The 12,320-nt window shown below is 40.7% G+C and overlaps 1 protein-coding gene across 1 annotated transcript; it reads right to left on the bottom strand.

Moving 5' to 3' along the window:
* Positions 1 to 7,622: 7,622 nt before the first annotated feature.
* On the bottom strand, positions 7,623 to 11,783 carry LOC110715247. The gene is made up of 6 exons (XM_021893815.1): positions 11,539 to 11,783; positions 11,149 to 11,437; positions 10,545 to 10,659; positions 8,285 to 8,459; positions 7,924 to 8,133; positions 7,623 to 7,839 (listed from the first exon to the last, which is right to left on the bottom strand). Exons 1-6 carry the CDS (start codon positions 11,781 to 11,783, stop codon positions 7,623 to 7,625), a joined length of 1,251 nt encoding a protein of 416 aa, XP_021749507.1.
* Positions 11,784 to 12,320: the final 537 nt, after the last annotated feature.

Genomic DNA, 12,320 nt, shown 5'->3' with positions numbered 1-12,320 from the left:
GTCATCGTTAGTCTAAAGTCCCTCGATATGTCATTGAAACTTTAGCCTGAATTTAACAAGGTAAAAGATGAAAAAACGTGTTTTCGGTAGTCGATCCGAAATGGTCCGATTTCGAGCCAGGTCCGGTATTCTAGCCGGACGTCCACAAGATAGAAATACATGTCTCAAAACTGAAGGCATATATCCAAATATAGTGAGAGGGAAGAAAGTCAGCAACTCTCTCATCATTTTTGTCAACAAGATGAGTACATGTGCCTTAGGACTGGGGGCACGTGACTACATATGCGCAACATCGTCTCATCGCATCTTTATACAGGTGTGGCATTTGATTTTCGTGTTTTTCCCTATCGGTAGTCGTTATGTTGCCGAAATGGGTCTAGAATACGTATATTAGTTTAGTTTAGGAAATAAAATAAACTAATTGAAGAAATTTTATCCGTCACAGCATGGACTCGCCTCCGTTTGTCAATGCTAACGAGGTTCTTGTTGGTCCAGACGAGGCGGTTTTCCCTCGAAAGAGGGTAACCCGTCCTCGAGAAGAGGTTTGTGAGCGACGCGTCGCGGCCGATCGACGTCGCCAGGAGGAGGTGGTTTGGGAGGCTCCTCCCAACTGGGACCCTAGGGTCCTTATGTGGGACCCAGACCACCACGTATCGAGGGTGGCGCGTCATCGTTAGTTTTTTCCCGCGCTTTCGTTTTATTTCTCTTTTTTTTTCTTCTTCTTTTTCAACCATAACAATTTTTTTATTTAGAGTGAGCCTGGCATGCGTTTGTACAGCTTTGGTGATTTGCAAGCACGTTTTGAGAGTTTGCCCGAGGTGGCAAAGGAGATGGTAGCACAATCTGGGATTGACTGCCAGCTGGCGGCTCTTCGGGATTTATCGAGCCAGTTTTTATCACGGGTTAGATAGGTCATTAACCTACTACCCTAACCAAATTAATCATTTATAATACCTAAACCTACACTAAACTAGCTAGTTGAAAGTAAAGGGTCGAACCTCTAGGGAAGAACACTAATTAAACATCAATAACCACTAATGCAAGAGTGAAAAGGGGATTGTTTTTGTTGGTTTTGTTAAGTAAGAACACTAAAACTACAAATAAGCTCGAAAATGATGATTAAAATCAAGGGCAAATGACGCTAGGGATACGGGGGTGTCCAATATGATTAGAAAGAGGGGAATAATGGTGATTATCATGAAACACATGCCAAAGAACACAAGATTCTACCTAAACAATTCATTCTCATGCAATAGTCTAGGCAAATCAATGAAAGAGGTCTACACTAATAAGGATCATTCTCATGCATCCTATTAGTTACAATCAAATCAAGAGAATAAAGAAGCACAATCCATAAAAACTCAACTTTAATAACTCATTCTCATGCACTCATTAAAATAGAGATGATCTTAATCTAGTTCAAATCACTTTCATTCATTTAAAATAGAAAACATCAAATAGAGTGCAACAATAATCTCAAGCTAATAAAAAACATGTCTTTCATCAATATATGGCATAAGTTCAATCCAACCATCATCATTCATCCAATATCAACTCATATCTTCCACCCCCTTCCCCTAGCTAAACGTTTAGCCTAGAGAAGGGAGATTAAACATAATATCAAAACTAGAAATAAATTCAAGAAACTCAAAACAAAACATGACTAAAATCAATGAAATCAATAACAACTAGATAAACTAATAAGATTAACAAGAATAAGTAACAATAAAACAAATAAATAATACTAAAGGAAAGGAGAAAAGATTACAAAATAAAGGATTAATAAATGATGAAAACTTGGATTCTTGCTTGATTGATTGAATATTAAAACTTGAGCAAGGTTGAATACAATAAAGGATGCTTGAATAACAATCTATTTTCTCTCTCTAGATTAGGCTAATGTTCTATGGACTTAGTACTAAGTATCCTTTATTACAAAGAGTCTCGTATATATATATGTGGCTCCCCCAAAAGAAAGAAACTTAGACAACAAGTAGCAAAGAAATCCGAAACCCAGTGGTGCGCGCCCGCACACGACATATGCGCGCCCTCTAAAAATAGTGCGCGGACGCAACTTTGAGGGTATGGGGGAATCAAGTGTGCCCGCAAAGTATACCTGCGCGCCCGCACATCAGCTGCACAATAAGTCGCGCAAACTCTCTTGTTTGGCTCTTTTTCTTCAGCCTGGCTGCGCGCCCGCATAGCCAAGGGTGCGCACCCGCACAGCAGCCGCACCGCACCCCGTACAAAATAGTTTGCTTGGATCCTTGAAATCCTCTTTCTTTCGGCACAAAATACCTACAAAACAAAAACATGGAAATTAAAATAAAAACAAGGCGAGAAGACTAAGAAAAGGGAAGATAAAGGGGAAACAAAAAGAGGAAGCAAAACTAGGTAAAAATGCTTAGAAAAAGGGTCAAACAAGTGCAAATGATGGGAGAATCCTTAGAGAAAAAGGATAAAAGAGTGGCATAAATGCCACTCATCAAAATCCCCCACACTTGCCTCTTGCTTGTCGTCAAGCAAGGAAAACTGGAACAAAAAGACAAACACAATAAACATAACATGACAAGGTTTTAGCAAAACCAATCAAGCCTCAAGGTCATGAAATTCTCAATTTAGACTCACATGCAAATAAATGCACCAAAGAATACTTATCTTTCTCAATTCAAAGAGGGAAAACATGTTCCAAGATGCTCAAGGTTCAAAAAGACAAACCTAAGTTAAGAGTAGAGAGCTAATGATTTCATTCTCCGCCCTAGCCCCAACCAAGACGGTCCGTGTTCTCTCCACTAGCTTCAATTCATCCCCTAGCTAGCTCCTCATGATTCCTCGAGGGAACCGGAAAAAGAAATATTAATGTGGAATCATAAGGTCATCCCGACATCTCAACTATGCATACTCTCTCCATTGGGTCTTAAGTAGGGTTGTAAAGTCATGGCTAGGGGATAAGGTTGGGAAACAATTTGAAAATTTTGGTGGCAATTCCTAAGAGAAGCGTAAGAGTGGCCATCTCTCAAGAACATTCTAAGAATTGAACCTATTCTCAAACTTACAACCTTTCAAAACAAACCACACCACATTACTTCAATCTTTTTCACATTTTTTTTTGTTTTTATTTTCATGAGTTTCAACTTTCTTTCCAAACATTTTTGCATACTCTTTTCATGAATAATCTTTCAAAACCTTATTTGAACCAAATTACACAACTTTCTTGCTCAATTTCAACATTATCAAACTCGAACCTCACAAGCCAATGCTTCACTAACTACAAGGGTTGGTATAACATAGGCCGATAGGTTTGTAATATGGCTAAGTCAAGAAAGGGGAAATAAGGATCAAATTGGTTAGAAAGAGGGTGAATGTAAAAATGAAAACAAAATTTGTAACAAAACACAAAGAAAACAAAGAAAAATGAGAAGAAATTCCGTCTTCCTCCTGTAGAGATATATGATCCTGATCTTGGGAGCTAGACGCCAACACAAAGATAAAGATATGCATAGTTAAGGATCCTAAATGCCGCTCACAAGAATGATGAAGGCTAGAACAAATAACGCTTACTCATGATAAGAAATATAGCAAATACCAACCAAGGGAATCCTATCCACCATAGAGAGCAACACCATCTTACCACTTTCCCGTGAACTAGGGGTTCAAACGTCCTCAAAAGTTCTAAACCGGGCTACCTTAGCTTACAATGTGTCTAATTCAACCCAAAGCATTCTCAAACCGTGTAAACCCTCATCAACTAGGAAGATAAGCATTCAACGACACATCGTCAAGAAAGGCAAACCAATCCAAAAGAGTGAGCAAATTACAAATCAAAAATAATTTCAAATTGTCATAATTATGCTTGTAACACAAAAAGGGGAAAACAAAACAAAAGAAAGAGGAATAAATAAAAAAGGTTAACATACGAGGCATATAATCCAATTAAATCCCAATCGTCATACAAGTGATCGTTCGATAACAACATCAACGATCCCAGGTTCCATAGAACCAAAAGCAAACATCCTCGAACCATTCAACTTCTTCCTTAACTAAACCTAAGCTAAACACCCAAAGAAAAAGAAAATAAAAGAGAGGAAAGGTCTCACCAAACGCTGCTTGAAATGAAGACAAGATAAATTATGCAATCTCACCGAGGGGGCTCGATTTACCCCTTAACTTCCTTTATCTCCATTTCCAAGCTTGAAAAGAGAGCCAAAATGAAAGAAACGACTGAGATAAAACAAAAATAAATAAAAAAGTTAAAAATAAAATAAAGAAACTAAGAATTTCAACAAAATGAAGAAATAGAAATAAGATAAAACAAACTAACAAAAATTCAGATTAAGGGAAATTTGGACTATCGGGAGTTTGGATTTTTCTTCATGGGAGTGCCATCACCTACACAAGCACATGAAAATTAATTAGAAAAAGCTTATCAAAATTAACAAGATAAATCAACATCAAAATATGATAAAGCCAACCGAACCATGAGAGCTCTACCGCCGAGCTCTACCACCTACAATGAAATCCCCCTCCACACTAGCATGATGACAAGACTTCCCCCACACTATAAAAATAAAATCCCTTTGCCTCTTACACACCCCCTACACTAAAACAATGCATCATCATCATTTCCTTGGGAGGGGGCAAAGGGGAGAAATAAAGAACAAGGGAGGCTAGTGGCCACTAGGGCCGGCTTCGTCATCATCTCCATCATCCTCGGTGTAATAAGAGAAACCGTCCGGAGGGATGTCGTGTGGGTCCCAACCACCAGTGAAACCCGGAGGCCAACCATAGTGACATTGGAAGAAGTCTTGTTGCCATTGAGGCAACGGGTCGAAAGGGGCGGGAAGCTGAAGAGGGGAAGGGTGGGTAGGGTCGACATATGGACAGTTGGGGTCACCTCTAAAATCACTCCCCCCGAGGGCACGATAATCGTACCCGAATTCTGTCAGGTAGTCTACCCGGGAAACACCGTGGGAGGGGGGCCCTTGCCAATAGGGCCAAGTAGGTTGCAATCCCTGCCACTGGGGGATCGGGCCTTGTTGGGGTGGCCAATAGGGGTAATTTATCGGGGGGTGACCTCACCCCTATCCACGGCCGCACCATAGAGAGCTTGGGTTTGCATAAACATACCCTGTTGGTTCTCCATCAAGCTCTGCGTGCCAAGTTGCATGCTCATCATTTGTTGTTCAAGGCTGCTCATGCCTTGATGATGTTGCTGTTGTTGATGATGTTGTTGTTGTTGTTGTTGTTGTTGTTGTTGCTTTTGTTGTTGTTGCTCAACTACCATATTCCTTGCCCCACCCAAAGTAGTGGGTAGCACACCATTGTCTCGCGGAATTTTCCATACATTCCTAGCGTTCCGCTCCAAGGATGTACGGCTGGGGTAAGGCAAGATACAATGGTGCTCGCGCTCAACCATCCAAGCATGAAAATTGTTGGCATATGAAGTTCCTTGGAGGAACCCCGACATTCTCATTTGTTGTATTCCAATGAATAGATCTTTATCGGACCTAATTTAAGTGCATGAGGGGAAGAAGCGTTCATAGTTAAGCATCTTGGCAATCCTTGTAATCATCCCACCAAGGGCAATTTCTCCCGTCTTGTGAGCTGACTTGATTGCCTCGCAGCACATGACAAACCAGTACCCCATGTTGAGCTACCCCTTGAACTCCTCCCTGGTGGCAACCAACAAAGTAAAGAGCTCTTCATGCGAGATCTTACTCAAGTCTTGCTTGCTAAACACCGCAAACCCCAGAATGCGGTGAAGAATACGGAGCACATGGTTGATAATATGGTTGGCCACCAAATACCTAGTGTTGAACTCTTCAAAATCGGTAATCGTTTGCCACCATCGAAATGCATCGTATTCTGGGAATAGGCTCAATGACGGAGCAAGGAGGTCCACCTCGGGGTTTAAATCCAACAATGCATTGAGATCACTAAGAGTCATAATGTGCTGGTTGTTGAACAGTTGGAAGGAAATTTGGAAGTCGTTGTTCCCATAAGGCTCCTTTTCAAATGAGGCCAAGAATTCGAAGGTTGGCTCTTTATATGTTCGAATTTGATGCTTGATGAACTCACTCATCCCTAAGTTGTCAAGGAGCGACCTTATGTCATCGTCAATCCCCAAATCTCTCATAAAGCGTTGATCATAGTGTCTCGAGGGGTTTAGCTTTCGTCCTTCAAGGTCATTAAAGAAAGTAGCATGGACCTTGTTCAAGAATCTCAATCGAGGGGGAACATTTGGTCCTTGAGCTTGAGTTTGTAGAGTTTGAGTACTCGGTTCCTCATCCCTTAACCTAGGCTCCTTTCTACTCTTCCTTTTGCTCATTGTGGTCTCAAGCAATGCAATCAACCAAACCAAAAGATAACTCCCTTCGAACTCAACTAATAATTGAAAGACAACAACAACAACCCAAGTCTTAAAAATATCCAAAAAGGTTAGTACCAACAATTAACCACACAAATATAGCTCCCAAGACAACTAGAATCAACAACAAAGCACTCAATCAAAATACATTATGATAATAAGAAATTCTCATGAAAATAGTTGCATTATCATCAATACTAACACAAAATTGCTCAACTTAATTTCATGAAAATAGCTTCCAAATCAATAATGTTAACAACAATGTCCCAAAATCACTAAATATCACACTAATAACCAACAAATCCTTAACAAAGAAAATCTAAATCACATGAAACTCACTTAAGCTAATCCATGCTTAATAACTAAAAATTTTGCATAAACAAGTGAAACTAAGTAATAAAATAGCAAAATTTAGAGTTATACAACTTAGTAGAAGCTTGAACACCACTAAGAACCCCCAAAAACACCACCTTCTATTAAGCTTGCAAACCATGAAAATGGAGGATTTTTGGGTATTTTAGAGAGAGAAAGTGGGGAAATTGGTGAGTAGAGTGAAAAATTTTGATGGATTTGAAGGAGAATCAATGGAATTTGTGAGAAATAGGCGAAATTGGAAGGTTAGGATTTGAGTTTGTAAGGAGAGAGAAGATAGCAAGAAATGAGATTTGTGAAAATATGACGGCAAAATGGGGAAGAAGGGGTTAAAACCCGATTTTCCCAGACCTATGCGCCCGCAGAGGAGCTCTGTGCGCCCGCACAGGAAGCTGCGCGCCCGTACAGGGGTCGCAAACTAGGTCACGCAGACTCACTGACTCAATTCTCCAATTTTGATAAAAAGTGTGCGCGTTCTGACAGTGCCTGCGCGCCCGCACACTCTTCCTTGCGCACCCGCACATAGGCCGCGCAAACCATCTGTCTCGAATCTCCAGTTTCGAATAAAAGTGTGTGGGTTCTGACAATGCCTGCGCACCCGCACACTTTACACTGCGCGCCCGCACAGAAGTCGCGCACAGGGTCGCGCAGAGTAAAATTCAATTTCTTTCTCCTCTCATCTTCGATATAGAAAATCCTTTGCTCCTTCATCATCCAAACACCTATCAACCAAAAGGGGAAAAATGAAATTCAAATTCAAATTCAAAAAAAGAAAGTGAAATCGGAATATTTAAAAAAAATATAGAAAGGAGTTAGAAACTCGGGTTGCCTCCTGAGAAGCGCTTCTTTATAAGGTCACTAGCTTGACCATGAGGAAAATTCTTCAAGTGGGAGGCTTGGGATCCAAAGAATCAAGCATTATACATTCAATGATACCAACTTCTTCCTTGCAAAAGTAATGCTTTAAACGATGACCATTAACCATAAACTTGTTACCATCTGCATCTAACTCAAAGGAGCCATAAGGAGTAGTCTTTGATATCACAAAAGGACCCGACCACTTTGATTTGAGTTTACCCGGAAACAAACGAAGCCTTGAGCTGAAAAGCAAAACCTTGTCTCCAACCTTAAATTCTTGTTTCGAATATGTTGGTCATGCCACTTTTTGGTTTTCTCCTTATAACCTTGAGCTCTCATAAGCATCATCTCTAAGATCTTCAAGTTCATTGAGCTTAAGCAATCTCTTCTCACCGGCTAACGATAAATCCATATTGAGCTTTTTGATGGCCCACCAAGCCTTGTATTCTAACTCAACCGGAAAGTGACAAAGCCTTTCCATAGACCAACCTATAAGGGGTCGTGCCGATTGGAGTCTTGTACGCCTTCCTAAGAGCCTATAGTGTGTCATCAAGTTTTAGAGACCAATATTTCCTTGATTTGTTCACCATCCTTTCAAGAAGATTTTTTATTTAACGATTCGAGACCTCCACTTGTCCTTGAGTTTGAGGGTGGTAAGGTAATCCAACCTTGTGATGAACGCCATACCTCTTGAGAAGAGCTTCAAATTGCTTTTTGGCGAAATGGGAGCCTCCATCACTAATTAGCACCCTCGGAACTTCAAACCTAGGAAAAATGATCTTCTTTAGAAGCTTAAGCACAACCTTGTGATCATTGGTAGGTGAGGGTATGGCTGCAATCCATTTCGTCACATAATCGACCGCTACCAAGATAAATAAATTTCCACAAGAAGAAATGAAAGGCCCCATAAAATCCACCCCCTAACATCGAAGGGTTCAACTTCTAAAACACTTTGTTGGGGAATTTCGTCCCTCTTGGTAATGCCTCCGCTCCTTTGACATCTATCACATTGTGCAACGAATTGGTGGGCGTCTCTATGCATTGTCGGCCACCACATTAAATATTGAGAAATTTTTGCCACTGTTTTGTTAACACCACCATTTCCTCCACATGGTAGTGAGAGGCAATGCTCAAGAACTCCTTGAAATTCATGATTTGGAATACACTTCCATTAAAGACCATCTCCACATTGCTTGAATAGGTATGGGTCATTCCAAAAGTACCTTCTCACTTCCTTGAAAAACTTCTTCTTTTATTGAGAAGAATACTCCGGGGGAACGACTCCACACGAAAGATAGTTGACTATATCCGTGTACCAAGGGGTAGAAGTTGACACCAAAGCCATGAGAGCCTTGAATCCTATCTCATCATTAATTGGTACATCCTCCTTGTTCTCAAAAGGTAGCCTAGACAAATGATCCGCTACATAGTTCTCCGCTCCCTTTTTGTCCCTCATTTCCATGTAAAAGTCTTAGAGAGAGAGAACCCAACGGATTAAGCGAGGCTTTTCTTCTTTCTTTGTCATGAGATACCGCACCGCGATGTTATCCGTGTACACAATAACTTTTGAGCATATAAGATAGGACCAAAACTTATCGAATGCAAACACTACCGCTAACATTTCTTTCTCCGTTGTTGTGTAATTCTTTTGAGCCTCATCTAGAGTACTACATGCATAGTAGATGACACATGATTTCCCTTCTTTCTTTTGACCAAGAACGACACCTACTATAAAGTCACTAGCATCGCACATTAGCTAAAAAGGCAAGCTCCAAACCGGACCTTGCACAACGGGAGAAAAAATGAGGGCTTCCTTGAGCTTACGAAACGCCTCAAGGCAAGCCTTATTTAAGCTAAAAACAACCTCTTTTTTGAGTAATTTGGTCAGATGTTTGGCGATTGAAGAAAAATCTTTAATAAACCTCCGGTAAAAACCGGCATGCCCAAGAAAAGCCCGTAACCCCGTGATGAAAGTAGGAGGGGGCAACTTTTCAATCACCGAAACCTTGGCCGGATCAACCTCAATGCCATTTTTTGAAACCTTATGGCCGAGGACAATGCCCTCCTCGACCATAAAATGGCACTTTTCCCAATTTAAAACCAAACTCGTCTCTTGACCTTTTCAAAACTTTTTCAAGGTTAAAAAGACAAGTGTCAAAAGACGAGCCACCAACACTAAAATCATCCATGAAAACTTCAATTTCTTTTTCAAGCATCTTAGAGAAAATGGAACTCATGCATCTTTGAAAAGTAGAGGGAGCATAGCATAATCCGAATGGCATTCTTCGGTATGCAAATGTCCCATATGGACATGTGAAAGTAGTTTTATCTTGATCACTTAGATGGATATGGATTCGGAAAAATTCGGAGTACCCATCCAAGAAACAAAAGAAAGCATGGTTAGAAAGCCTTTCAAGAATTTGGTCCATGAAAGGGAGAGGAAAATGATATTTCTTAGTTTTTTTGTTCAATCTCCTATAATCAATGCACATTATCCACCTGGTCACCGTCCGGGTGGAGATTTCCTCTCCCTTTTCATCCTTGATTATGGTCATTCCACCCTTCTTTGGAACTACATGAACCGGGCTAACCCATTTGCTATCGGAGATAGCATAGATGATGCCCGCCTCACGTAGTTTCAAAATTTCTTTCTTCACAACCTCTTGAAGGTTGGGGTTCAACCTTCTTTGAGGTTCAATGGAGGTGGAATGATCATCTTCAAAATGAATACAATGCATGCATAAAGAAGGGCTAATACCTTTGATATCTTCAATGATATACCCTATCACATCCTTATATTTTCTCAAAACATCAAGAAGTTTTTCCAAATTAAGAACATCTAGGGTAGCATTGACAATAATAGGGTATTTTCCCTCCTTATCAATAAAAGAATATTTCAAAGAAGGGGGAAAGGGCTTGAGTTCTACCTTGGAAAGAGGCTTAGAACTCTCCTCCAATTTCTCCTCCTTGGACTCAAGCTCGATCTCAACTTGTTGTTCAACTTCCTCCTTTGAGGATTCCTCCATTGCCATGACAAACTCTTTAGCCTCTTGAGAGTGGAACTATTATTTTCATGTAAGAGCTTCTATCATTGGATCTTGAGACCTCATCACGACCCTCCCCAAGAGATCTAGCTCCTCATTCACAACATCAACTCTATAGCATTTTTCAACCATGGGGGTCTTGAGCAACTTAGAAAACTCAAAGACAATCTTTTCATCGGCCACCTCACATGTGATGGTGTTGTTCTTGCAATTGATGACCGCCCCCAAAGTTTTAAGAGCTTCATGTCCCAAAATTAAAGGAGTGTTAACATCTTCCTCCATATCCATCACTACAAAGTCACAAGGCACGTAGATGTGTCCCACTTGAATTGGAACATCCTCAAGCTCTCCACAAGGTAATTTCACTAACCGATCGGCCAATTGAATTTTCTTCCTTGTAGGGATCATCTCTATATTGAGTTTTTGAGCAATGGATAGAGGGATTAAACTAACACTTGCTCCAAGATCGGCTAAGGCGCCCCTAGCTTCCATGTTCCCAATTTTCACCTGTAAAGTGAAACTTCCAGGGTCTTTTTCCTTCTTGGGCATCTTATGTTGGACAAGAGCACTCACTTGATGTGGAAGGGTGATAAGCTCATCATTGATCTTTCTCATTTTGGCGAGAATATCTTTGAGGAACTTGGAGTAAGATGGCATTTGTGTCACAACTTTAAGAAAAGGGAGGTTGATATGCAAATTCTTCATGACACTAAGAAATTTTTCAAACTTGTCATTCAACTTCCTCTCCGCAACCCAATCGGGAAAAGGAACCGGTCCATCAAGGTTCCTAGCCTCACTAAGAATTGAAATTGTCTTCTCATTGTCAAGCTTCTTCTTCTCCGAACTTCCTTCTATCTCATCACCCTTTTCTTTCTCACCTCCCTTGTTTTCATTCACACTCTGCTCTCCCCCTTCTTTTCCTCACTATCCTCTTCATTAGGCCCTTCATAGGAAGTTCCCAACCTCAATGTGATCGCCTTGCACGTATTGGGTTTTGGGTTGTGAGATGGGTTAGGTTGTGGTTGTCCGGGTTGAGTAGATTGTGAATTGAAAGGAGTTCTCTCGGCCAATTGAGCTAGTTGTGAATCAACCATCTTGTTGTGAGCTCTTATCTCTTGCATTTGTTTCCTTAAAGATTGCATTTGCGTATGCATGGCTTGGAGGAGTTGAGTTTGAGTTAGCTCCGCTTGAGGTGCTTGTTCTTGATGATTTCTTTGAGGTGCTGGGGTTTGATTGTTGTATTGGTTGTTCCTTGGATAGCTTCCTCTTGGGTTTTGGGGTTGAGATGGAGGTTGATTTTGATATTGAGGGTTGGAGTTTTATGAAGTTTGAGCTTGTTGTTTCCATTGTTGAGGTTGAGGTACAAACCCGGGTTAGGTTATTTCCAAGCTACTCCACCGCCGCTTCCTCTAAATCCCTTTTGCCTTGTGTTGTATGCCGCTACATGTTCGAGGCTTAAACCTCCACAATAAGATGTATCATCGTTCGTTCCTCCACAATTTTGATAAGAGAAAAAGTTAACTTGAGAGGAGCTTGCTCCACCACTTGAACTTGCATTCACACTCGTGTTTAACTAGGAAAGCCCTTTTGTTAGTTGATCAATTTGATGTTGTAATTGATCAACTTTCTCCAATTCGTTAATACCACCTCTCTTTGGAGCATTTCTTCTTCGGCCCCCC

This window comes from Chenopodium quinoa, unplaced genomic scaffold, assembly GCF_001683475.1.
Source record: "Chenopodium quinoa cultivar QQ74 unplaced genomic scaffold, ASM168347v1, whole genome shotgun sequence".
Classification (NCBI taxonomy): domain Eukaryota; kingdom Viridiplantae; phylum Streptophyta; class Magnoliopsida; order Caryophyllales; family Amaranthaceae; genus Chenopodium; species Chenopodium quinoa.
Note: the sequence above shows the minus strand (reverse complement) of the source record. Positions and strands in the feature narration are given on the sequence as shown.